At 53.2% G+C, this 24,850-nt stretch overlaps 2 protein-coding genes and 1 long non-coding RNA gene across 5 annotated transcripts; 1 reads left to right on the top strand and 2 right to left on the bottom strand.

Annotated features, from left to right (window-relative positions):
* Window positions 1-234: 234 nt before the first annotated feature.
* SYCE3 (synaptonemal complex central element protein 3) lies at window positions 235-10,378 on the bottom strand. Of its 2 annotated transcripts, XM_074227167.1 has the most exons (4): window positions 10,230-10,378; window positions 9,415-9,523; window positions 4,615-4,712; window positions 444-531 (listed from the first exon to the last, which is right to left on the bottom strand). In XM_074227167.1, exons 2-4 carry the CDS (start codon window positions 9,521-9,523, stop codon window positions 496-498), a joined length of 243 nt encoding a protein of 80 aa, XP_074083268.1. In that variant the 5' UTR covers window positions 10,230-10,378; the 3' UTR covers window positions 444-495. The 2 variants fall into 2 exon arrangements, with proteins under 2 accessions (XP_074083267.1, XP_074083268.1); XM_074227166.1 differs by lacking the exon at window positions 4,615-4,712 and having other exon boundaries at window positions 235-531; window positions 10,230-10,372.
* Window positions 9,915-12,642, top strand: LOC141515516 (uncharacterized). Its single transcript, XR_012476341.1, has 3 exons — window positions 9,915-9,973; window positions 11,193-11,278; window positions 11,682-12,642. It is a non-coding gene; the product is annotated as an uncharacterized LOC141515516 (long non-coding RNA).
* On the bottom strand, window positions 12,165-24,850 carry CPT1B (carnitine palmitoyltransferase 1B). 2 transcript variants are annotated; one of them, XM_074227151.1, is made up of 19 exons: window positions 24,749-24,850; window positions 23,017-23,176; window positions 22,599-22,738; window positions 22,008-22,185; window positions 21,698-21,799; window positions 21,400-21,537; window positions 21,170-21,247; window positions 16,683-16,790; window positions 16,498-16,582; window positions 15,577-15,772; window positions 15,015-15,200; window positions 14,769-14,874; window positions 14,575-14,691; window positions 14,262-14,426; window positions 14,020-14,154; window positions 13,779-13,931; window positions 13,564-13,677; window positions 12,940-13,032; window positions 12,165-12,722 (listed from the first exon to the last, which is right to left on the bottom strand). In XM_074227151.1, exons 2-19 carry the CDS (start codon window positions 23,155-23,157, stop codon window positions 12,633-12,635), a joined length of 2,325 nt encoding a protein of 774 aa, XP_074083252.1. In that variant the 5' UTR covers window positions 23,158-23,176; window positions 24,749-24,850; the 3' UTR covers window positions 12,165-12,632. The 2 variants fall into 2 exon arrangements, with proteins under 2 accessions (XP_074083252.1, XP_074083251.1); XM_074227150.1 differs by lacking the exon at window positions 24,749-24,850 and adding an exon at window positions 24,190-24,445.

Genomic DNA, 24,850 nt, shown 5'->3' with positions numbered 1-24,850 from the left:
TCTCACCTATGTCACCGAGGCCCTCTCTGTCCCTGCCTGGTGGGGAGGCAGGGGGTAGCTGAAGGGAGGCACCATGACCGGGAATGCATCTGGTTCCTTTCCCATTTTCTTCCTCTTATGTCTTAGGCCTGCTCATGACACTAATAAACATTAGCTGTTGAAAGCATGAGTATATTCCAATTCTTCCATCTTGTATAAGACGCATTGGTGGCAAGAGAAAACCAGACACAGAGGTGTGCTTGAAAATACCTTCATTGGGCAGTGAGCACTTATGTATGTACATCTATATATGGGGTCTCGACTTCTCACCCGACCCAGACGGACTGGGAGTCCTGGAGGCCCAGGAGGGACGTGAAGGTGTAGAGGGAGTGGCCTATTGCTTGGGCTTGGTTTCATTGAGCAGTTCTTGCCAGTTCTTCTCCATTTCCTCCTTGCAGTTCAAGAAGGCATCTTCCAGTCGCCGCATGGAGTCCGCCAAGGCAGGGTTGGTGCGTATCACCACCATGTCATAGGCCATCCAGGTCGCCTGAACTGCAACAATCAGACAGGGGTATTAGGAGGTGCCACAAAGGCACAGGGAGGGATCCAGGTTCTATGTCAGCGGCCCAAATGAGCCAGAGCCAGGTTGGGAGAGCTCATGTAAGGTGCAAGAGGGAAATGAAAAGAAAAAAAATCAGAAGGTCCTTGATCAGAGCTGGAATGAACCTTGGAGGCCATCAAGTTCAAGTCCCTCATTTTATGAATGAGGAAACTGAGGCAAGAGACATTAAACCACTTGCCCAGGGTCACTAGTGAATGTCTGAAGCAGGATTTGTCTTGCTGTCCTATAGACTATGCTGCCTCCAGAAATTGGAAAGTGGAGAGAACTGAGCATTTCGCAAAAACTGCAAACCATTAGTCTGGCAGTAGAAAGCTAAAGACATGACTCAGTAGGGCAGAGATGCCATCGGCACTAAGATCCTTTGAACCAGGTCCTGCAGAAGGTGTCTGGTGGGCTATACTTCCTGTCTGTACTCCCTCCTTGACAAAGGCTTTGCCAACCTCTGCTTGGGCTGCCTTTCTGGGCTGCCCCTTTCATTTCTCTAAGGTTCAGTGCTAGAAAGGTCGGTCTCATGCTGAGCTCCTGTGACTTCTACCCATTAGAAAATTCCAACTGAGCTCTGTTCACCATGACCCTCAGGTCTTTTCCCATACCAGTTACTATCCAATCATGCCCCCCACATCATTGGTATTTGTGGGCTACTGACTCATTATTCCTTTTCAGTTTTATCCATGTTCATATCTATATCCATATATAATTTCTCTTAATTTGTCCCATAATTCTATCCCAGTTCTTCCCCATGTTAGTATATAGAATAAAGATTCTTCTTCTCCTCTTCTAGATAGGAAGGGTTGGTGCTTCAAATACTCACCAATAAAAATCACCCTCTAGCCTAAGTGCTAGGGAAAAGAAAGGGGGGGGGAGTGGAATGTAAAACACTATTAATATAACATAAATCTCACCTTCATGATGCACACATCCCTGAGAAATGTTCAGCACACACCAATCAACTAAATTAAATATATACAACCTGCAGTTCTGAATCCGACTGAAAGCACAGTGGGAGGAGTCAACTCTGTGTCACTTGGGAAGACTTTTTTGAGATGGCTCCATCAAAGAATGGGAGGAACATAGACTTGGTAGGGGAGAGCGGCAAACACTGCCAATATTGACCAAAACCCACTAATGGGACCTTGATAAAATCTCAGAGAAAGTCTCAAGACTTGGGAGGAATTGCAGATTTAGAGTATTTGAGTCAGGGGCCAAGGGGTAAAACTTAGGGTGAGCTACCTGAACTGTCTTAGCAAGAAATCCAAGATAAACTCCAACTGGATGAATTCAGAACTTAGACATTAAAGATGAAATCATAAGTATGACTCTTGGGAGAGTGATAGAGAAGATAATACCAAATAAAATGGATGTTTGATGATATAAAATTAAGAAGATTTTGCACAAATTTAATGCAATTAAAATTAGAAAAGCAATAAGAAACTGGGAAAACTTTTTTTCTGATAAAAGGATAACTTTTAAGATAGGTAAGGAATTTATTCAAACTTTTGGGGAATTAAGAGTCATTCCTCAATAGAAAAATCGATCAAAGGATATCAATGGGCAATTTTCAAGGGAAGAAAGTTAAGTTTTTAATAACCATATGAAAAGTGCTTCAAATCACTAATAATTAGAGAAACGCAAATTTTAAAAAACTCAGGTTCTATTTTATATCCATTAGTTTGACAAAGAGGAGAGGAAAATGATAAATATTGGAATGCATTACTGATGATCTGTGAATTGGTTCAATCACTCTGGAAATTAATTTGGAACTGGTCCCAAAGATTGCTAAATTCTGCATATCCTCTAACCCAGCAATACAATTACCAAGTCTTTATCCCAATGAAATCCATGAAAGGGACTCATGTACAGAAATATTTATAGCATCTCTTTTCATAATAGTCCCATATTGGAAACTAAGTGTGTGTATGGGGGTCTCTCCAGCTGGGGAATGACTATTCAAATTCTGAAATGAGTGAAATAAAACATAACATGCCATAAGAAAGGAGAAAATGGACAACTTCAAAGAAAACTGATAAGACTTCTTTGAACTGATGCAGAGTAAACAAAGCAGAAGCAAACAATTCATACAACTTTGAAAGACTTCAGACTAATTAATACAATCATGACCCATGATTACTCTGGCCAGAAATGTTGATTGATTTAAAATCCAGAATAAGATACATTTTTAGACTTGGTCATAGTGGGGATTTGGTTTTGCTAGACTCTATTTGTTTGTTTGGTTTTTTTTTTAGGTTTTTTTGCAAGGCAATGGGGTTAAGTGGCTTGCCTAAGGCCACTGGCTAGGTAATTATTAAATGTCTGAGGCAGGATTTAAACTCAGGTCTTCCTGATTCTAAGGCCAGTGCTCTCTATCCACTACACCACCTAGCTGCCCACAGACCACTGCCACTGCTAAAGAAAATGTAATATAAATCAATTATTATAAGAACAACAAAAGCTCTTAGAAGCTATGCTATTCAATAAATAATTAACCTGGCAAGTAAAGAGCCAAAGCTAGTGTCATTTTAGAATACATTTGTATGATCTTAGGATGTGAGGAATATGGGGGTGTTTGGGTTCCAGAAGAATGTGAAGAGAGATTGTTAATTTACATTACACAGACTGGGGTCTACCTGTGGGCAGGTATGTGAGTGTAAGACAAAAGATTTAGTCTCAACCTGATCAAGAACTGAGATTAGATCAAGTTTGCCTCACTTAGTTCTGAGTTAACCTAGGGTCTTAAGTCCTTTTTTCTTCACTCATGCTTAAGGAGGTAGTTGTGCTTGCTCATTAGTATAATCAGGGGCAGGGAAACGTCTGGGGATGAACGTATCAATTAGATTGTGACTCCAGCCAATGATTGGCACAAAGGAGAAGGACTTTAAAGTGCATATAAGACCTAGAATTTCCCGATTTGGGTGCCTCTATCCCCTTAAGAGAGAGCTGGTCCATCTTTGCAAAGATGGCTTAATAAAAAACCACTTGAATAACTTTGGACTAAATGTTCACAAGCCATTTATTAACAGAGGAAGACAGTGGAAGAGAGGGAAACACAGAGGAACACTAGACTTACAGAAAGCTTAGCAAGAAAAGCTTGCCCACTTTGGCAAGACCAGTGAAGCTCCTGAGAAAGTTTAAGGATGAAACGGAAAGGGCCCAAAACAGATTCAACATAGCTAAGGTACACTAGGATTTTTCCAACAAACTTTTTTCTGCCAGTGAGATCCCCCTTATATCATGGCTCTGATGTGAACATGCCTGAGAAAGCAGAAAAGATACTAGAGAAAACAGGGATGACAAAAGCATAAGAGTCCAGATAGGTCCGGACACAATGAGGAAATTATTTTGAAGTCACCGGGAGATAAATGTTCAAAATATACAAAATAAGGGAGAATATTTAAAGACTTGGAAAAAAATAATGACCTTTATTATTACCCCTAAATGGTGATCAACAAAGTACCAATAGCCAAGCATCTCTGTGTTTGTTCCCATCTCACCCCAAGAGTATGGAGGGTGCACCTGATAAAGGCATAAAGAACAATGTGCCAGTTCCCAAAAATACTATTCCAAAAGATGTGTTTCCTGTAATACAAATGACTGAAAGGTGAAGAGAATGCAAAAATCTTAAAAAGGATCCTATTTACTGACTATCAATCAACAAGCTTCTATGAAAAGCATACTATGTACTAGGCAGGATTAATTAATTAGCTTGGAAGAGTATAGTGTAGCCTTGAGGGCTGTCTTCCAACAAACTGTTTCCCTCACATGCATTAAAATTTATAGAGGCTTCCTGGAAAGATGTGATGGTAAGAATCTTGTTCGATGTCCTTCTGATTTTAAAATCAAGTGAGGCCTAAAATAGGAGTCGTCTTAGTCAAAGATGATGCTGCTATCATGGAGGAAGTGAAGCACTCAGTAAAAACATCGGGCACTCCCCAGGATCCTCCCTTCTCATTCCTAGCTGGTCTTGTCTCATTCTGCTCTACCCTTTAAACTGTTATCATGCATGGGAGGATGCCCACCTTGGGCTCTGCAGATCCTGGGACAGTGCTCTCCTCTTCATCCTGGCTATTTTCCACCCTCAAAGCCCCAGGGCTTCCTGAAGCCACTTGGAATCCTCCTGAGAAACAGAGAAAATATCCTGGCTCAAGTCAACACTGAGACCTGAGGTGGCAGGAAGTCAAACAGGGCACCTGTATCCTCCCTACTTTAATATCTACACTCTTAATAAACCCAGAGTTGGACCAACTGAATTGGATTCTGACCTTGAAATCCCAGATCATACTGGTGTTAACTAGTATTCTTTCAGTAATACTGAATGGGGATTGAATCATGAAGCTCAATGGTTTCCAAACACTGCAGGCCCCTCCCACAAAGGACATTGGGAATGGGTGGGAAATGGTGGGCCCAAGGAGACTTCAGCCTATGACTAGTGAAGAATTGTACAGGAGAAAGGGTGTAAATGGTACTATCAAACTGATTTATGATGTGGAAATCAAGTTGGTTATATAGTGAGATTGAAGCACCCCTAGGAAGAGCCCATGGGCTCTACAGGAATCCATGTTAGGAAGTCTAGAGGCAAGGACCCTAGAATGTTGGAATATTTATGTGTGATATGAATCACACAGGAGAAGGCCTGGGTGGAGAGCATCTTCACTATCAGAGGAAATGTTAAAGAAATCATAGACTCACCAAATTATTGGGGAATATCCAGGTCTGTTCTGGGTTATGGTATGCAGAGAGAATTGGGATAATCCCCAGTTCTCACATGCATAGAGTTTAGTCTAATGAGATGTCAACACAGATTACCATCCCATACAGTATTCCCAAAAAAGTCTGTTTGATTTAGAAGACCTCCCTCATTTCCTAGATGAATTAAGAAGGAAGCTGGTGGGTGCCTGGGACTTCCTGAAGGGTAGAAAGCAGATCACCAAGCAAGAATCGACTTTCCCAACTTTTAGTGGGGCTATGTGGGAAAGAAAAGTTTGCCTGACTCTCTCCAGACCCAAGCCAGAGTTTTGGAGGACAGTATTTTCCTCAGCTCTCACTTTAAAAGAACCCCTAATCTTCCTTTACTTCTCTAGTGCATGCTCCTTTCCAGAATATCTGACTTGGATGGCCTTGGGAGGTATTCTGGGATGACCTAGGAAAGGAGTCTGACAGCCCAGTTAAAAGGTCCCAGTAACAGTGTAGTCAGGTGCTAATCCCCTAGTTGGGAGTAAGGAGGGAAAGGAGGACGGATTCAGGATGTGCCAGTGCTCCAAGTAAGAATCCTAGATATGGCTTTCTGCCAGATGCCATGCATCTTTGGGTCTCAGTCTTTCATCTACAAAGTAAGCTTGCTGTCTTACATGTTCTTCCAAGGCCTTCAATGTCTCTGACCTCTGCTCTCATGGTGGGATGATCAGGACTTAGTAACTACAAAACCCAGACAGGTGTCTGGTGTCTAAGTGAAGAATGTGACAGCCTAGGTGACTGGTTATGACACAGGCAGGAAGAGGAAGGGAAGATGTTACCAGGTTCCATCTGGGACCTCAAAGGCACCAGCAGGACAGTTGGATGACAATCACATGAAAAACTGTGGTGTCCTGTAGGTTTCTGGATGTAAAGGCCTGAGAAGATATGTTGGGTCTGGAGATTCCGATTTAGGAGTCACCTAAATTTAAAACTACGAAAGTTTTAAAAAGTTTTTAAAGAGAATAGTGAGAAGGAAGAAAAGAGCACCAAAGACTGTCTGGATTTCCTCATTGGTAAAGGAGGTCTCATAATAACACTTGCTTCACAAGGTTGGTGGGAGGTGCACTTAGCAAATGCCTTGTCCATTGTTGTGCCTGAGTCCCGAGACCCCATTCTTGGCAGATACACTGCAGTGCTTTGTCATTTCCAGATGAGGAAACTGAGACAAACAGAGGGAAGTGACTTGCCCAGGGTCACTCAGCTAGTTGAGTATCTGGGATTTGAACTCAGGAAGCTGAAGTCTTCTTCCTGCCTCCAGGCCTGGAGCTCTGGGCACCATGGTAGCTCAGCTGCCTCCCTGAGGATCTGCCTTCTACCACAACTGGGCATGTTGGTGGTTTTGCTCAGTTCTTTCCTGAGCCTGAGGGCTACATTTCAAAGATGGGACTTGAAAAGGGAAGAGAAAGAAATTTATGGATATGAAATTATTCATGATTTTATTTGTCAAACTGGAAATGCCCTTTCTGTCTGAAAGGGTGGTGGGATGGATGAATGTCAAGACATGAAATCAAGTCAGGGAAGAGAAGAAGAGCTGGGAGAATGTGGCTGGAGCAGCTGGAATCAGGAGAGCCAGGTGTGAATCCTACCTCCCTGGGCTACTCTCTGGGCAGGCCCCCACTTCTCTATAGCTCAAAGGCAGCCAGGCAGGTCTCAATGATCCTCCCAGGGATAAAGCACCTGGAGAAGAATTCCAGGGGAAATGCTTGGCTGTCCTCAAGGGACAACAGCCTCTGGGCCAAGCCCTAGACCAGGCCCTTTACCCATATGACATCATTTGATCCTCCAACAAACCTGGTAGCACATGCTATTCTGATGCCCAACTGAGGCAGGTAGGGGATAAGAACCATGTCCGGTTTCAACATGAGAAGTGTCCAAGGTCACTTTAGAACTCAGGTTTTGGGCCCCCTGGGGGCTCCAAACACGGGTATCCAGCAGAGGTACTGGGGTCCTGCTCTCTTCTCTCTTCCCAGCCTCTCTTGGTGAGCTTTACAGCTCCCATGACTCCCAAATCCAGGCCTACTCTCACTAGTTAACTGCTGGAGCTTTTCTCCTCCGGATGTCCCTACTGGTTCCCAAATTTAATCCAGCCAAAATGGAGCCCAGTCTCTTCTTTCTTCTGGGTTTTTCTGTCCAGTTCCCCAACTCTGTTGCTCCTGAGACAACCAGGTCCTTGTCAAGTGAATGGAGCCCCTCTCCCCTCCTCCCTCCTCTTGGACTAGGGTGTGGCCTCCGGCTCAAGTTTCTCTCTTTCCCCAATCCCATCGACCCCGCAGCTGCCCAAGCACCAGGCCTCAAGGGTGAAAACTGGCCTGCTCCCCAGGGCCCCTCAGATCCATGTCAGCTCTTGTGTCTGCTGGCCTCCTTCCCCAGGCTCAGTTTACATTTCTCCCCTTTCTCCACTTACAAACCAAATCCATCGGTGGTCTTAGGGACCTTTGCCCAAGCTGGCCCTCCTGCCTGGGACACACTTCCTGTTCCTCTGGTTTTGGTCCTGGGAGCCCCAGATTCTTCAGCTGTGACGCCACAAATTATGATCCTATAAATCCCCAATTGGGAAAGGGCCCAGTCGTTGCCCTGACTCTCTTCTGGACACCCCACAGTTTCAGTTTACTTTAAAAGATTCAAGTTGAGTTTGCATCAACACTAAGTAAATGATTCCACAGAGAGAAGATCAATATTCCCCAAGGGCCTGGGGAGGTGGTGCCCAGGAGACAGTGAGCGGGGGCAGAGAAGGAAGGGAGAGAAGAAGAGAGGAGGAGAGGGGCAGGGAGGAGGAAGAAGGGAGGATGGAGGAGAGGGTAGGGGAAGAGGGAGAGTGAAGGAGGAGAGAGGAGGAGAGGGTGGCAGGAGGGAGAGGGAGGAAGGATGGAGGAGGGGAAGAGAGGGAGGGAGGGGAGGAGGAGAAGAGGAGGAGGGTGGCAGGAGGGAGGAGGGAGGAGAGGGTAGGGGAAGAGGGAGAGTGAAGGAGGAGAGGGTGGGAGGAGGGAGAGGGAGGAAGGCTGGAGGAGGAGAGGAGGAGGGTGGCAGGAGGGAGAGGGAGGAGAGGGTGGGAGGAGGGAGAGGGAGGAAGGATGTTGGAGGGGAAGGGAGGAGGAGGAGGAGGGAGGCAGGAGGGAGGAGGGAGGAAGGATGGAGGAGGGGAAGAAAGGGAGGGAGGAGGAGAAGAGGAGGAGGGTAGCAGGAGGGAGAAGGGAGGAAGGATGGAGGAGGGGAAGGGAGGGAGGGAGGAGAGAGGAGGAGAGGGTGGGAGGAGGGAGAGGGAGGAAGGATGTTGGAGGGGAAGGGAGGAGGAGGAGGAGGAGGGGAGGAGGGCGGCAGGAGGGAGAGGGAGGAGGAGGAGAGAGGAGGAGAGGGTGGGAGGAGGTAGAGGGAGGAAGGATGGAGGAGGGGAAGGGAGGGAGGGAGGAGGAGGAGGAGGAGGGGAGGAGGGCGGCAGGAGGGGAAGGGAGGGAGGGAGGAGGAGGAGGGGAGGAGGGCGGCAGGAGGGGAAGGGAGGGAGGGAGGAGGAGGAGGAGGAGAGGAGGAGGGCGGCAGGAGGGGAAGGGAGGAGGAGGAGGAGGGGAGGAGGGCGGCAGGAGGGAGGAGGAGGAGGAGGAGGGGAGGAGGGCGGCAGGAGGGGAAGGGAGGGAAGGGAGGAGGAGGAGGAGGGGAGGAGGAGGGCGGCAGGAGGGGAAGGGGGGAGGAGGAGGAGGAGGGGAGGAGGGCGGCAGGAGGGGAAGGGAGGAGGAGGAGGAGGAGGGGAGGAGGGCGGCAGGAGGGGAAGGGAGGAGGAGGAGGAGGAGGAGGGGAGGAGGGCGGCAGGAGGGGAAGGGAGGAGGAGGAGGAGAGGAGGAGAGGGTGGGAGGAGGTAGAGGGAGGAAGGATGGAGGAGGGGAAGGGAGGGAGGGAGGAGGAGGAGGAGGAGGGGAGGAGGGCGGCAGGAGGGGAAGGGGGGAGGAGGAGGAGGAGGGGAGGAGGGCGGCAGGAGGGGAAGGGAGGGAGGGAGGAGGAGGAGGAGGAGAGGAGGAGGGCGGCAGGAGGGGAAGGGGGGAGGAGGAGGAGGAGGGGAGGAGGGCGGCAGGAGGGAGCAGGGCTAGCGGCTCTACCCGATATCTTCTCCATCTCCTCCAGCAGCTTCTCCAGGTCCTTGTTCAGGTCGGACAGCATCTTCAGCATGTTGTCATAGTTTCTGTCCCCAGGATCGGACTCAGCCATCTGGGGGTGGGGGCAGGGAGACTCAAGCTGGGCTCTGGGGGCTGCTGCATGGGGGGTCTCTTTTGATCACTGGGAGGTGGTATGGGATGTGGGGGGTTTCAGAAGACTGTGGGTGAGCTTGGTGAGGGGGCATCGGGGTGAGATCTGGAGGGCTGGGTGGCTGAGAGGGTGCTGCAGGGTCTGGGGGAGGGGTTCAGGGCTGGGTCCCCGTGGGGCATCAGAGGGGAGTTGGGGGATGGGAAAGGGGCGGGGTGGGGTGCAGCCTCCCGGGCCTGAGGAGTGGGGGGGCAGCACCCCGTGAGGGGGTGATCTGGGGGGGCTGGGCCGGTGAGGAGGGGAGGAGCCCCTGGCAGGCGGTTAGAGGGGGCCCCGGGGGCTAGTTCTGAGGAGAGGGCACGGGGCTGAGGAGCTGGAGGAGCGGGTGACGGCCCCCGGGGGGCACCCGAGGAGGTGAGAAGCTTGGGGAAGGGGGCCTGTGCCAGTCTGGGGGCACCGCATGGGGGGCCGTGAGGGGGGGGAAGGGCAAGTTCCAGGAAGGGGCCTGCGCCAGGGGTCATTGTGGAGAGAAAGTTCGAGAAAGGGGCCTGGCCTGGGGGGCGCCGGGGGGAGAAAGTTCCAGAGAGGGGCCTGGGCAGGGGGCTGGGGGCTGGTCTTGGGGGCAGGGCGGGCCCGGCCGGGCAGCCGAGGGGGCGCGGCCCTCTCTCACCACCACCTCCGGGCGGGCTCATGGGGCGGACCCCGCCGGACGCTCCTCTCCGCGGCCCCGCCCCGGCCGTTACTGGCGGCCCCGCCCGCTGAGCTCCCGCCAAAGGCGCGCCGCCCCGCCCCGCCCCTCGAGCAGGCGCAGTCGTGCCTGCGCCGCCGCCCCGGCCCCGCCCCTGGCGCAGGCGCATCTGCCCCCGGGGCCGCCGCGCCCCCGCTCGGCCCTGGCGCAGGCGCACTCGCGCCCATCCCTTCCGTGGCCGGGCTCCGGGCTCCGCCCCATCTGCTCGAGCCCGCCCCGGACCGAGGCTGTCGCCCTCTGCCCATGCGCGCCCGGCGCCCGGCGGGGGGGGGGGGGGGCGGGGGAGGGCCTCCTGCTGGGCCAAGCCTGTGCTGTGCGCCCGGGGAGGCGCGCCTCCTCCTAGCCCGGCGGTGGGCGGAGAGCACAGCTGCCGGGCCCATGCGCCAGGCCCCTCAGGGGTTGGCCAAGATAACCTCAAAGTGGGCCCCGACGGCCGGAATGGGAAAGGGGCAGGACGAGCTGGGATCCCGCGACAGGGGGGGGGTCCTGAGGTGGGAGCTTGGCCTCGGTGGACAGCAGCAGCTGCTCGTCTCCTCCCCTGGCTTAGCTCCTTCGGGGGTTGTGGGTGGGGCGGGCTAGAAGACCAGAGCTCTTCATGCCACTCGGGCTGGGTCCAAGGGCTTTGTCCCCCCACTCGGGATGGCACGGGACGGCAGACACGCCTCCCGGGAGCTTCGTCCAGCAGGGATGAGCCTAGGATCCCTATGCCAAGGCCCGCAAGCAATGTGAATGCCCCCCTCCTGGAGGGCAGCACCCCCTACCCCGTGACCATCGATGGGGATTAGAGGTCAACCAAATAAATACATCAAAGGTGCCCTACAAACGTCTGGAGCTAGTGTCCGGAAGTGGGAGCAGCTGGGGTTCTGTCTTGTTCCCTCCCCCCAGGTCCATGAACACTCTCTCCTGGCACCACCCGGCTGCTGAATCAAGCCACCCTATCCGGAAAGAATGCCTTCCCTGAAAAGACCCAGGTGCTCATTTGTCATTTTTCATAGCCTCTCTGACTGTCCCTGGCTGGATCCTTATCCAGGTCACACCACTCTAACCTTGGTGCCCTCAGGGATATAGCCCAGCCTGAGTGCTATCATCTGTCTTTGCAGACCTGCTTCCCTTTCAGGGTAAAGATTGTTCAATTCAGTCTTGGGTATACAACGACACTAATGGGTGGGCTCCCAGGGTTCCCCTGCTCCTTCCCCTCATTGTCTTTCCAAGCTGCTTCAGCCTTTCAAGTCCCAGTTCCTGGGCCCTTCCACGAAGAGCCCACAGTCTCCCTGGCTGCCACAATGTCCTGCCTCTTTCCCTTCCCCATCCCTCCACCCATCTTAACTATACAACTACTCTGAGACTCCTTTCCCTGGCCCTGCATTCCTCCAGGCCTCTTCCTGCCTCTCCAGCTGTAGGCCAATAGATGCCTGCTCCACAGCGTTCCACCTGGGACTCCATCCCTCCAAGACTGATGAACTCCCCCAGTTGACCCTAGATTTGGGGCACTCTGCCCAAACCTAAATAGCTCAGCAAGATGAGTGGGTCCTTCAAGAGAAGAATGACCAGAACAGAGCATCCTTTGTCTCCTGAGGTTCTTTTATTCATGGGACCCACAGGCCAGTTCAACCAGTGGCCCTATCTGAATTCAAGAGCAGTGAATCTCAAGAGTTCTACCTATGGGGCAAGTAGGTGGCACAGTCGATAGAGCACAGGCCCTGGAGCCAGGAGGACCCGAGTTCAAATGTGACCTTGGGCAAGTCACTTAACCTCATTGCCTTGCAAAAGAGTTCTATCTCTGGGCCCAGGCTAGAGAGGGCTGTCCAATGGCCCTGTCCTTGACGCAGGAGAGAGGCAGAGCATTAACACAAGGAATTGTGAGTATTCTGTAACCTGAGTTTTATTGAATGTGTAACCATGAGTCTGAGTACCCCAGCACACACTCAATCCTGGGGAACAATTCAGGGAGGGGCCGCAGCCCTCCCAATCTGCTCATCTCAGCTCCATCATCCCCACCCCACTGTCATGCTTGTGTCAGCTCACACACAATACAGAAACCAAAGTCTGTTACCTAATGGTTAGGACAGAATTCCACAAAGAGCCTTATTTTTATTAACATCTACTGAAAAAAATACAAATTCTGTTCCCACTCCCGCCTCCTGTGTCTCTATTGTTAGGGGTCAGTGTTTGGCCAGGTGGATAGAGGGGCCTTGCTCTCCTGAGGTGAGGCGTGCTCGTGGGCTGTGGCTGCCTCCCTATCCCTGGGAGCGGGCCACAGGTCCCTCCCTTCCTGCCACTGGGGTCAGGGGCAAAGGGAAGGGCAGCTGGCCACCTTCTCCAGTCTCAGCTCTCTGGCTTAAGGACAGGAAGCTCAAAAAGAGCAGCGATGTCCAGGAGGGCTTGGCGGATATTATTCCCAAAGCGTTGGGCATTCTGTTGGGGCAAAGCTCCCTGTCACTGCAAGGCAGGCCCCAGGCCCACCAAGCCCCCATAGCCATTCTCTAAAATCTCCACATGGACTGCCCACTCCTGTTCCAGGCAGGGTTCCCTCACTGCCCCAGGGCCCATGGAGCTCCTAGCACCTATTCCTTATTTCCTCTCCCCCCTTCCTCCCCAGTTGCCCAGGTCCCAGGCTTAGCATTCAACTCACTGTTTCTGAACTTGAGAATTTGCTGGAGACATGGAAGAAGATGGTGTTTTCGCCAGCAATCATGTAAGAAACCCCGTACCCATCATCAGCTACCTGGGTGGCACCAAGAAGAAGGAGTGCAGGTGGTGAGAAATTTGGGGACTAAAAATAGGGCCGGTCTCTGGCCCAGTCTTAGCTCCTGAGATCAGCAAGGTCAGGATGTGGCCACTTCATGCCTTCCATGTACAAGCAGCCCCAACATCCAAAAGACACAGAGCCATTCACTCTGACTCCACTACAGCCTCAGTCAACTCTCACCCATCTTTTTTCCAAGAGGGAGTGAGCTAACCTGACAAACTTAATGGCAAAGAACCAGGCCCTGTGACTCCGCCCTGCTCAGGTGATAACACCCATTTTCAGAAGAACCTTCTGGAGACAGTGCCCTTGGATTTCATGTCTAAGGCTAAAGACTGATGGACATCAATGGACAGTGAATGTTTCCAGCTAGGAAAGGGGAAAGAATGGTACACTGCCAGGACAGAAAGGGGCCTGCATCTGTACTTCTGGGATGGGCTGCCCACCATGGCTGCTGACTCTGCCTACAGAGGCCAGACCCCCTCCCCTGGTCCCAGAGGGGTCACTCACTGGGCCAAAGCCCCCTCCAGGTGCCAGATGGTTAGGATACTTCTCTGGGTCAAACATGCGGATTTGGAACTGGGCTGTCTGGCTGGTGGAGAGGCGCCAGGGCTCTGACAGGACCTGAGGCAAAGGAAAGGGGATGATGAAAGTGGAATGGATGGAAAGGGAGAAGCTGGAAGCTCCAGAAACCTCCCCAGCAGAACTTCCCAGGGGTCACTCACCTGGGCCAGAAAAGGGGAGTGGAGGCCTAAGTATTTGGAGACTATATAAAGGCAGAAGAGATGCCGGTCGATGCCAGCTCCAGTCATGGCTAGCCGGTACATGTTTTGGTGCTTATCAGCAGCTTTGCGGAAGAGATCCTGGAGATCTAGCTTCTACAGGGGAGGAACAGAAACCGGTGGCCAGTCAGACCTCCAAGGGAGGCCCCAGCCCCAGTCCCCACCTCCCCAGGCTGGCACTCACCATGTACCCATTGTTCATCATGGCCCGAACAAAGGCCGTGGCCTCACTGGTGCAGGATCGCACAGTTTCTGTCCTGCCATCCCGAAACATCCGTGTCATTGAGGCCTCGTAAGTCAGACAGAACTTGCCTTTGTCCTGGAGTGAGTTCAAGTGTTGGGGCCCTTCTCGGGCCAGCTCTCCTCCTCCCCTCCACTTGCCTCATCACCCCAAGTAGTTGCCCAGAGTGGCCTTTGGGTTCTTACCCGAAAATGGGCCAGCTGCAGAGCGATTTGCACAAAGGCATCGGGGCTGGTCCTACACTTCTTAATGAGGCCCTTGCCGAAGTTCAGGAATGGGAAGCAGTAGAGTTCCACATCATCTGCCAGGGCCTTGGCCACCTCGTAGGAGCTCTCGATCATCTTCTGGCCCTGTGGGTGAGCCCAGGGAGAAACTGAGCCCCCAGTGGCCCTCAGGAGGCCAGGACAGGAAGGAAAGGGGGATGGCCTGGCCCCCATACCACGAATTGCCTCAGCTTGTCTGATGGGAATGGGCCCTCATCCTGGGTTTAACACCTACCTCCTCTGGGATATCCCACTGTAGCCTCTGAGGGGGGGCCAGGGCATGGTTCGGCTTCCCCTGGCAATGGCCAGATTCATTGTAGTCCAGGTGGAAGGCATCTGTGGCCAACACAAACTGCAGAAGGGGGTGGGATGAGGACTCCAGCAGAAGCTTCACTCTTCCCATCACCTCCCAGACCTGGGCATCCTTACCTCCCAGAGGTGTCCAACAACAGGAGCGTCAGCCCAGGCATGCTCAGTGTTGAGGCCCAGCTTACCATTCTTAAAAGCAATGAGGGTGAAGGACTTATCGAACCACCTGTGTGTGGCAGAAACAGGCAGGGGAAGACAGGGGTAGGCTTGAGTGGTGGGGCTATGGTGGGCTCCCAGCCAGGAGGTCCAGAGAGGCAGTTGGATAAGGATAAGGGAGGAGCAGGGTAGGAGAAGAGGGGGTGGTACCTGTTATAGCAATTGCCATGGAGCAGAGCCTTCCCATAGAGGCTGAGGCTGGCCTCGTCCTCGGGGTCATAGCCATGGGCCTCCTCATCCAAGGCCACGAAGAAAGCTGCCTTCTCGATCGCCTCCAGTGAAACCTTATTCTTGCCTGTACTGAAGTAGTTCTGGCGTGCCTCTGCCCATTGTACCCTGGAGGACCATGGAAGCATCAGGTGGGATGTGGGGGCCCCTAGGCTCACCTGAGGCCTTGGGGAGCACTATGGGAGTTCCTCAAGAGGCCACTGAATCCATCCCCTCCATTCCTAAGGAGGACTTGGAAATGACTTATCTAGGATAGCTCAGCAAGGAGGGGATGGTAGGCTCTCTGCTCTGGAAGCCAGTGAGGGGAGTGAGAAGGCCCCATTCAGGTGGGCTTCTCCCAGGAAGCAGGCATCATCTTCAGATAAGCTCCAATGTACCCAAGTTCTAGGGGACTCCTCCCAACCCCATGGCTTTGCCCACTGCTTGTCCTCCCTTTCTCTGTATACGCTCCCCCAGGGTCTTCAGGCCTTCCCAGCTCCAATACCTGCCCCCAGCTGTGAGGGCCGCTAGTTTCTCCTCTCCAGGCTGGGGGGGACAAGGGTCATCCAGGATCCTTTGGAACTGCATCTCAAGATCCCGAGGCTTGAGCAGCTGGGTTCCCTGGTAGAGCCAGACCTTGTAGAAGCGGCCCTTGTGGTAGACAGCCACGTGCCTGCTGTCGAGAAGGTGCTGTAACACATCTGGGGGCAGGGGAGCCAAAGGTTATGGGGGCAGGGAAGGCAGCATCACTGCTGCCAGCCAACTGCAAGGATGGAGGATGGAAGCCTGGAGAAGTGGGGACAGAATGGGACCCAGACAGCTCCTTTGGGAGAATCCTCCATCCTGCTGCGACTCAACCTTCTCTGTCTGTGCTCCTGTGCCTATAGCCAAGCCAGCCCCAACAGAGACTTTGTTGCTTCCTCGGTTTCTGGCCCTCTGTCCATCCCACACAGGCTCCCACCACTCATGATTCTTCTGACCTAGGCCCCTCTCCCAGCATCCCCAAGAAGGGCTGGCTCACCCTTCCTACAGGTCATCTAAGTCTATACTGGTTGATCCTACAGTCCTTTCACTACATGCCCCTGCCTTTGCCCCTTCAATGGACCTTGATGAGCTGGCCTTGGATTTGTGTGTTTGTGTGCCTTTGATTTAAAATGGTTGGCACACAGGGCTGAATGCTCTTCTCCCCAAATTCCTTCATTCTCAGCCCTCCCCACACCTCCTAGACATAGATTTTGACTCTATATGTGGGTATTCTGGGTCTGGCATCTGACAAGAGATGAGGTCCCACTGGGAAATAGAGGAAATAGAGGTATAGGCTTCTTTCCAGGTTGGAGACTGTTCTGGTCTCCCAGAGGCCAAGGGCCAAGGCTGACGGGGGGGGGGGAAGGGGGAGGGGGGAAGTTGGGAAGCCAGCACTGGGTACCTGAATCTCTGCCAGGGATTCGGGTGGTGTTGAACATTCTTTCCATCTGATACGAACACATGGGAACAATGCCGAGAGCCATCACCTATGGAACAGGCCCAGGAGAGGGGAAGACTTCAGGGGCCCATCAAGGGGCCTGCTGGCCCCCAGCCCTCCTGAGTCCAGGCCCCTGGATCCACACTCACAGGCTTGATCTCCTCACGGTCCAGCTTGCGTCGGTACATGATCATGGAATGAACCACGTTGCCCAGTCGAGCTGCCTGAATGTTGGTATGTTGGGTCATGACAAAATCCTGGGGGGGGGGAATGAAGCAGGAGCTGTGGGCTGGGGGTGGGGGGAGCCTCTGAACCCCACCAAGTCAGACCACAGATGGCCTCTTCTCATCCTTGTCTCTAGTCCTGTCCATCCTTCCTTGGAAATGGTTCCCCAAATTCCTGAGATTACTGCCCTGAATATCCAATTCAGGGGAAGGAAAGAACCCCTCCTCTCTCATGGGTCTGGGCCAAAACATCTGGTTTCAAATCTTTTTAAGTGGGCTACTTAGACATTCCCTCTCTTTGGGCCTCGGTTTACTTCCCCAGAGCTAATTAAACAGGCAAAGGGATTCAGATGTCCACTGGGCATGGCCCCTGATTTAAAGCTTCTCACTGTTGACTCAAGACCAGAGACAAGCCCCAAGAACTACAAATATATAATCTTACATAGGTGCAAACTAATTTCTGAAAATGATGGAGCCAGTAAATTCCTGCCAAATCTTCCATTATTGCCCTCTTGATCCACCCTACCAGTTCCTACGTGAATCCCACAACACTCATTTCCTCAGGTCACTCCCCTTCTCAAGAATCAACAGAGGCTCCCAGTTGCTTATTGCATCAATCAGTTCTTTTCTGATTCAACCAAGAGGTATTAGGTACCAATTCTGCCCTGGCTGAGCCCCTCTCCCAGGAAAAGTCTCATGCAGAGGATGGGGTCTCCTTTTGAGACTGAAGCCAAGGGGGACAGTGTAGAGGCACAGGACAGAGATGGGGGTCATGTCAGTTTACTTTCATCCCCCACTTCAGGAGGAGAAGTGACACCTGAGGTGGTTGGAAGGTCAAGTTGGCACCAGGTGAGGAAACCAAACAAGGGAGGCAAGAAGTACTGCCACTGACAGTCAGTAATGGCCCTCTGAACTGGAATGGGGAGATTTGAGGTGTTGGCAGAATCTCGCTGAGGCAGGAACTTGGGTGTGGTGACAAAGCATCAGATAGGAGCCATGTTGTGATGGCAGAGAAGTGAGATTTGGTCACTGATTGGTCATATGGGGTGGAAAAAAAAAGGATGCGTCCAGGAGAATGCCAAGGTAACTGATCTGGAAGTCCTAGACTGTGGTATTTTCATGGAGGTCAAGGGCTAAAGAATGATCTGTTGTAGACATTTGAGTTTGAAATGTCAAATAGGTTTTTGGCACTTGAAGCCCGGGAGATAGATCTGGGAGTCATTGGCAGACAGATAAATTCAAGGAAATGAAGGACATCACAATGTAGAGATTCTGGGGAACACCCACCATTTGGGGACATGACCTGAAGGATGAACCAGCACAGGTGGTGGAGAGGAAGTGGTCAGATTGGCAGGAGACCCAAGAGAGAGCAGTGTCATAAGGGCTCAGAATGTTCAGGAGGAAGCAAATCAGCAAAGTAGGGTAGGGAGTGATTGGCAAGAGATGTGCTGCAGGGGGCAGAGGGGGTTTGACCCAAGAGTCAAGAACTGTGGATGCTATCTTCCCATCTTCAAGTGGAAGCTGATGATGGGATCGAGATTCATTTCACTTGCCAGTAAATGCTTAATGATTGTAGAATGATGAGGAACAATCGATTTTGGTCTGGGCTGTGCCATCCTGTTATTTTAGGGACAAAGTCTTCTTTGTTGCAGTAAGGAATTCCAGGTACAAATCTCCGCCCCCCACCCCCCACCCGCAGGCAAACTACAAGTTGCTGGCCAAATCCCTTAAGACTAGCTTTTAGACTCCCAGGTTAGCCGGCTCATTCTAGTCTTGGCAGCCCTTTGCTAATCCTAAGGAGAGATAATACTCTCCAGAAAGTCTCTCCACCCTCAGCCTCCTCATGGCCTGTGCCACCCATTATTTCCTCTCCTTCCTTTTCTCCTAGGCCTCAGCTTCTGGCCATCTCTCACACCCTTGGGTCTCTTGACTGCCCTTCTGCACCCATCTGTTGCTTCCTTGTAAATTCACCACTTCTACTCTCTTGGTCCTTTTCCTTGGTCAGGTTCTTGAACCCATATTCTCTCCCCATCTGACATTTCCCCTTTCCTGAATCGCATTCTTACAGAGGACCATGAAGTCACCCTGTGGGACCCTTCCCATGAGTGTGGACCTGCTGAGCTTGGGAGGGAAGCACATACTCTCAAGGACATGGGAGAGAAGTAGGGAACACATCCAAAGTGGATTCTTGGCCCTTCTTCCAACTCCAACATCTCTGCTGGTACCACCTTTGGTCTCAGAGCTCAGGTGAAGGTCAGGTGAAGGTGGCATTTCATCCCCAATTCTCTCTAAATCCCCAAAACACTATTCATTCCATGGCACCAAGCTGCCAGCCAAACTGTGGGCCAAAAACCATAAGCCCAAGAGCCCAATCTCATGACTAGAGGGAAGCAGAGAAAAGTGCAGTTCTGGTCTCTTGCTCCTCTGCTCAGTCACCATCAAGGTCAGGGAGAGAGCCAACTCAGCCTCCTCTGGCTCCTTTTCTATGGCATGCTGTTCCCAGCATCCCAGAAGCCATGCTGCCCAAGCCCTAGCTGGCCCTTTGTACCTACTTGGATGTGTCCGGGAGACAATGAAGGTGTGAATGTGCCCCTCTCCCAGCCCCCAAATGTAGTTTGACCTTCAAGGGCTTCTCCAAGTCAGCTCTAGCCTTGGGGCTCCCTTGATCCTCACAAGCTGTCCTAGCATTTTCTCTTGGACCTTGCCTTGGCCTCTCCTCCCTCCAATGCTGCTGGGGGTCCTTGGCTTCCTTCAGGGCCCAATCTGTTACCTTCTCCTCTAAGAAGCCTTCCTTGATTGCTCCCACTAAAAAAAAAGTTTCTCTCACATCACTCTGGCTGCATCCATCTCCCTTGGCTCTGGCATTGTATAGCAGTTGGAGTGTTCTACCTGGGTCATGAAACGCTGAGTTCAAAACCTGCCCCTGACACTTCCTAAGCCAAAGACTTAGCCTCTCACAGCGTCAGCTTTTTCGATTGTAAAATGACAATCAAAAGAACACCCCTCTTGGGGCTGTGGTGAAATTCTGAGACAACATACTGAAGGGTTTTGGATGGTAGAGTGAAAAGTGTCAGACTTGGTTGTCAGGAAGATCTGAGTTCAAATGTGGCTGTGTGACCCTAAACAAGGAACTGAAATCTCATCAGTAAAACAGCTAATAGCTCCCTGATTTCCAGAATTGTTGTGAGGATCAAGTCAGCTTCCATATGGACTAAAACTCTACAGAAATGCTAGCTGTTATGATTAGGGGTGCCAGAGTGCACAGAGAGGCTGCAGTCAGGGAAGATTGAGCTTCCCCGAGTTCCAAACCACCTCAAACACTAGTTGTCTGGGCAAGTTTGCCTCAGTTTCCTCATCTGTCATATGAGCTGGAGAAGTACATGGCAAACCACTCCAGTATCTCTGCCAAGGAAACTCCTAACAGGGTCACCAAGATGACTGAACAACAATGCCATCATCACCCTTTGACCTTGTCTGTCTCTCAGTTGCAAGCCTAGCACATGGCTTGCCATTCTTCATTCAAGAACCAATTCACAGGGCAGCAACCCTGAAGCTCATGGAAGATTGTGGAGGTTAACCACCGAGGCTCCCCTGAGGCCCAGGCTGCCCTGATGCTTCCAGGTTTTGGGGTATGACAAAGCCATTGACCCAGCTGGGGACCTGCTTGATACATGCTAGAAGTTAGAAGGGAGAGGAGACGGGGAAAACTGGGCCAAGGAGGTGGCACTGAACATGGCCCTTAAAGGGTGGCTACGGTTGGGTTAGCAGTGAAGAGTTTAGAGAGGGTTTTGGGTGGGGAGCAGGACACATGGTCATGAATGACCCCACCTGGCTGGAGCTGAGGCACTGTGCTGAGGAGGAGGAGGAGGAAGGGTTGGTTAGGGGTCTTAAATGGCAGGAGCAATTATTTAAGACTTTAGCCAGTAAGCAATGAAGAGCTCCCAGAGATTCTTGGGCAGGGTTGGCTCTGAGGAGGGTTGAGCAGATATCACTGGAGACTAGCTGGAGCCTCTTGAAATATTCCAGTGGGATACTGGACTAAGGAAGAATTCAAAAGAAGGGAAGGCACTAATAAAGGATCTGTTTCCTGACCTCTGACCCTTGGCATCCCACTTCCCTTAGAAGCCCGCCCTTGGCCCTGGGGCTCTAGGTTCTTCCCTAGCATTTTCTAGCACTTGCTATCCCCCTGTCTGCTCTTTGGACATGGCTAGCATGTATGGCCTTTCAGGGTGTCCAGGGCGGCCCTGCTGGGATCCCAAGGTTTACTCTCCTCTCTGTGCAACTGACCAGCATGGCCTGTCTTGTTTTGGGGGCTCCCAGCTCAAGCTGCAGAAAACAGATCAGAGGCCAAGTCAAGCTGTGGGATGCCCTTGCCCTGTGGCCCCAGAGTCCCCTGGGGCTGCAGCTCTTACCATAACATAGTAGTTACTATTCACCATGATGGGACTCCGGCCTCGGAGGTAGATGTATTCTTCCCACCAGTCACTCACCTGTAGGGGAGGGGGAGGTCAGGGTCAGGTTGGAGGAGGGAGAGGTCAGGGTCTGGTAGTAGTAGGAGGAGGGGTCCTGGGGATTGGTGGAGAGAGGGAGGAGTAGAGAACTGAGGAACTTCCATGGGGGTGGGGGTGGGGAGAGCACTCACATAGTTGGTTGCCCACCAGGACTTGAGAACCAGGTATTTCTGGAGCCGGGGAGCAGTCTTCTCTTGGAAATCTTTAGCCAGCATTTCCATTCGATAATATTCCTCATCATCTAACAAGGGTCTCACAGATTCTAGGTACTGCCCCCCACCCCCCCAAGCTCTCATCAGGGTTGGCTCTTGTCTCCATGCCAGGCCTGGCCTTCTCTGAGACTGGTCAGGGCTGGAGACACGGCCCACCCTCTATCTAGCCAAGCCACCCCCTTCCCCCAAACCTCAACAGCCCGTCTGGGTCCCTCACCCGATTGACTGTGGCTGCCACTTTAGGCACTGGCAACTTGGGCAGAGAAGTCTGGAAGCTGTAGAGCATGGGTCGGCGAGTGGACAGGAGCCGGACGCAGATCTGAAGGTTATGAGAGCATTATGGGGTCTGGGAAGTGCCCAGTCTTCTGAATTCCAAGTCAAGAGAGAGACCAAAGGGCTTAAGAGCAAAGGGGACCAAGGTCTAAAATTCTCCTGGCAATCTCCTCCCCAGGGTGCCCTTTTCTATTCTGCCTCCTGTTCTCAGGGTCCCTCCCCCCCATTCCCAACCCAGGCCAGGCCCTGCTCACAGCCCAGATCTTGGTGATTCGGCTGGTGTGGCCATGCAATTCAAACATCCAGCCATGGTAGGAGAGCAGCAGCTTCAGGCTCTGGCGAAAGAGGAAGATGCCAGTCATCCAGACTCCGGTGGAGAAGATGCCCACACTGATGAGCGTTCGGGTCTGCAGGGTCAGGTAATGGCTGCCTCTGTCCAGGGATTGGAAAAAGGAGCTGGGACACGGTGCTGATTCAACAACCTTCTCCATGATGGTTTTTCTCCATCTCATCCATCCTCCTTCCTCCCCAAACCCACAAGTCCTAGAGCGATCCACGGTGCTCCGAGAGCTCTGGACTGAGACTCCCAGATGTCTCAAGAGACCAGTCTAATTGGACAGTGACAATGGCTCTTCAGTCTAGGGACAGAGGGCTCTCAGAAGTTCAGCTTCTTCAGATGAAGAAACCCAAGCCCAGGAAATGATGTGATCCAGACGGTAAGCAACAATGAGGGGATGTGATGCCCAAGCCAGGGTTCGCTTCCACACCCAGCAGCCGAACCTACCCGATGCCCATGGCCCAGCCCACAACCCGTCTCCATGCCCTCCCCGGCTCAGCCTCCTCACCCCTCTGGGATATATTTCCGGATGCTGTTGATCAATCCCAAGGAGATGTCCACATTGCAGTAGGAGGAGCCCATTGTTGCCATGACTACGACTAGCCAGCTGGTGGGGCTGCCAGGATACACGCCCCTGAGGATGCCATTCTGTGGGGATGGGGGGGGCGGGGGCAGAGCCCCCCAGGGCTCTTAAGGAACGGGGAATCATGAGACCAACAGGCCAGCCGAGAGAAATTTAGGAAACAGGAGTGCTGCCCCCATGTGGCCAGTGTGGGGACCAACAGAGGAAGGGGAGCCTAGCGGGAGCCAGGTGAGACAGGACCAGGCAAGAATCGCCTTTCCCCTCTTGCCTCTGGGAACCCTGGCACTGAGCAGAAAGCATTTGACAGTCCAGCCCCCTCCCCTGGCCCTGCCTGGGCTTTTACCTTGATGCGGATAAGGCGTTTCTTCCAAGAGTTGATGCCAGACAGGTAGACATGCTTCAGGGCATCTCGACTGAGCTGGAAGTCCACCCCATCAGGGGTCACTGTGAATTGGAAGGCTACGGCCTGGTGGGCTTCTGCCATCTTGGAGGGCAGTTGTGGCCTTCGGGGGACATGAAGCCATGCCTAACTAAGGAGCAGAGGTGCAGCCCCCTGGGTCCTGTTGAGCCTTGGCCCCTCCCACTTTTCCAGTCCTGGACAGTTCTTCATTTACCTCCCAGAAGGCCCAGGCCTCCTCTGCTTCCCCTTCCTATCCTTGCCCGGTCCCATCTCATCTCTCCCCATGGAAAGAAACAACTCTCCCAAGAGATTCACTCCCACCTGACTGCTCAGCTTGGTCCAACAGGAGCTGGCCTCAGAGCCTGTGTTCTGACCCACCTCTGACCTAGGACCGTGAGGCCCTGGGCAATTCCCTCTCATTCTTCTAAGGTGCCTTAGAGACTGGTAGTCTGTACTAGTGGAGCTCATTTTCTTACCTGGGAGTCCCAAATAAGTCACCACTCAGCCCCTCTTAAGCCCCAAATGGAACGCACCTCACCCCCAGGCCTCCCAGTGGAGCTGCTGCTGCACTCCTTCACTCTCCCTTCACTCCAACATCCTAGGTGATGTGCCAAGCCACCTGGACCTTCCTTCCCTGCTCTACCACTCCTTCCTTCATGCTTTCCATCAGAGCAGCTTTCTCTGCTGGTGCCTCTCCCTTCAACTTCCAGCTTCCTTTCCTGGACTCAGCCTCCCTGAAGCCTGGCTTACTCCAGCCCAGGGGCTCTGCCCCCTTCCCCCTCGGGCCTGGGTCCTCTCATCCGGCTCCTGGCCTGCCTGGCCCTGTATCTCTGGACACCCCCGCACCCAGCCTTAGTGACTGTGCCTGTCCGAGTCCTGCAACCACTGACCTTTCCCAATCCTGCATCTCCCTGTGTGGCGGCCTCCCCCTCCACCCAGCATCCCGTCTTACCTGGCAGCTTCAGGACCTTCCGCCCCAACCCAGGATGCAGCACAAGCTCCCCCCGACCCCGTCCCCGGTTCCAGAGGCTGGGGGCCCCAGCTCTGAGTCCTCCCCAGGGCAGCCCTGGCCCCGCTCCGCCCCCTTGTCCCCCCCCCCCCCCCCCGGCCCCTCACCACGGAGCTCGACCCCGGCCCCCGCGGCCGGCCGGCCCGGGCTTGCCGGGTGGGCTACGCCGGGCTGGGCTTCGAGGCTGTGGGGCCGCCCTCAGACGCCGGCCCGGCCCTGGCCCCGGCCCCGGCCGGCCGCCTTGCGCCCCATGGCCAGCCCCGAGCCGCCAACGGCCGCCGAGCCTCGAGCCCCTCAGTCCCTTCGTTCCAGCGACCCCACGCGAGGGGGCGGGACCACAACGGCCCCACCCACTCGGAAGGCGGGACTGCCTCCAAGGACCCCGAGGGGCGATGTCCCAAAGCAGGGCTGGGAGGAACCCGGGGTGCCGGGGCCCCGCGTGGCCTCGGGTGTCATCGCCAGGCCGGGGCTCTGAAGAACCCCCATATAGAACCCGGGGAGGAGAGGGAAGAGGAGTGCAGCGGGGGCGGGGAGGGGGCGCAGAACGCGAGTGACCCCCTTCAGCCCTGCCCATCCTGTGCCCCGGCCCCGGCGAGTGGCCGCCGCAGGACAGGCTGGGGAGGGCTGTCCTTTTGCTCCCCGGCCGCGTGGGAGCCCCCTACTCACGGCTCGATCTAGGAGCGGGGGTCCGTTCCGGGCAGAGGCCTGGCACTTGTGGCTTGTGCCCTCGCGTCCGTCCTTCAGCGGCAGCCTCCAGCCCCGCCCGCT

The sequence above is a fragment of the Macrotis lagotis genome, chromosome 2, assembly GCF_037893015.1.
Source record: "Macrotis lagotis isolate mMagLag1 chromosome 2, bilby.v1.9.chrom.fasta, whole genome shotgun sequence".
Lineage (NCBI taxonomy): Eukaryota > Metazoa > Chordata > Mammalia > Peramelemorphia > Peramelidae > Macrotis > Macrotis lagotis.
This window is presented reverse-complemented; position numbering and strand designations above follow the sequence as displayed.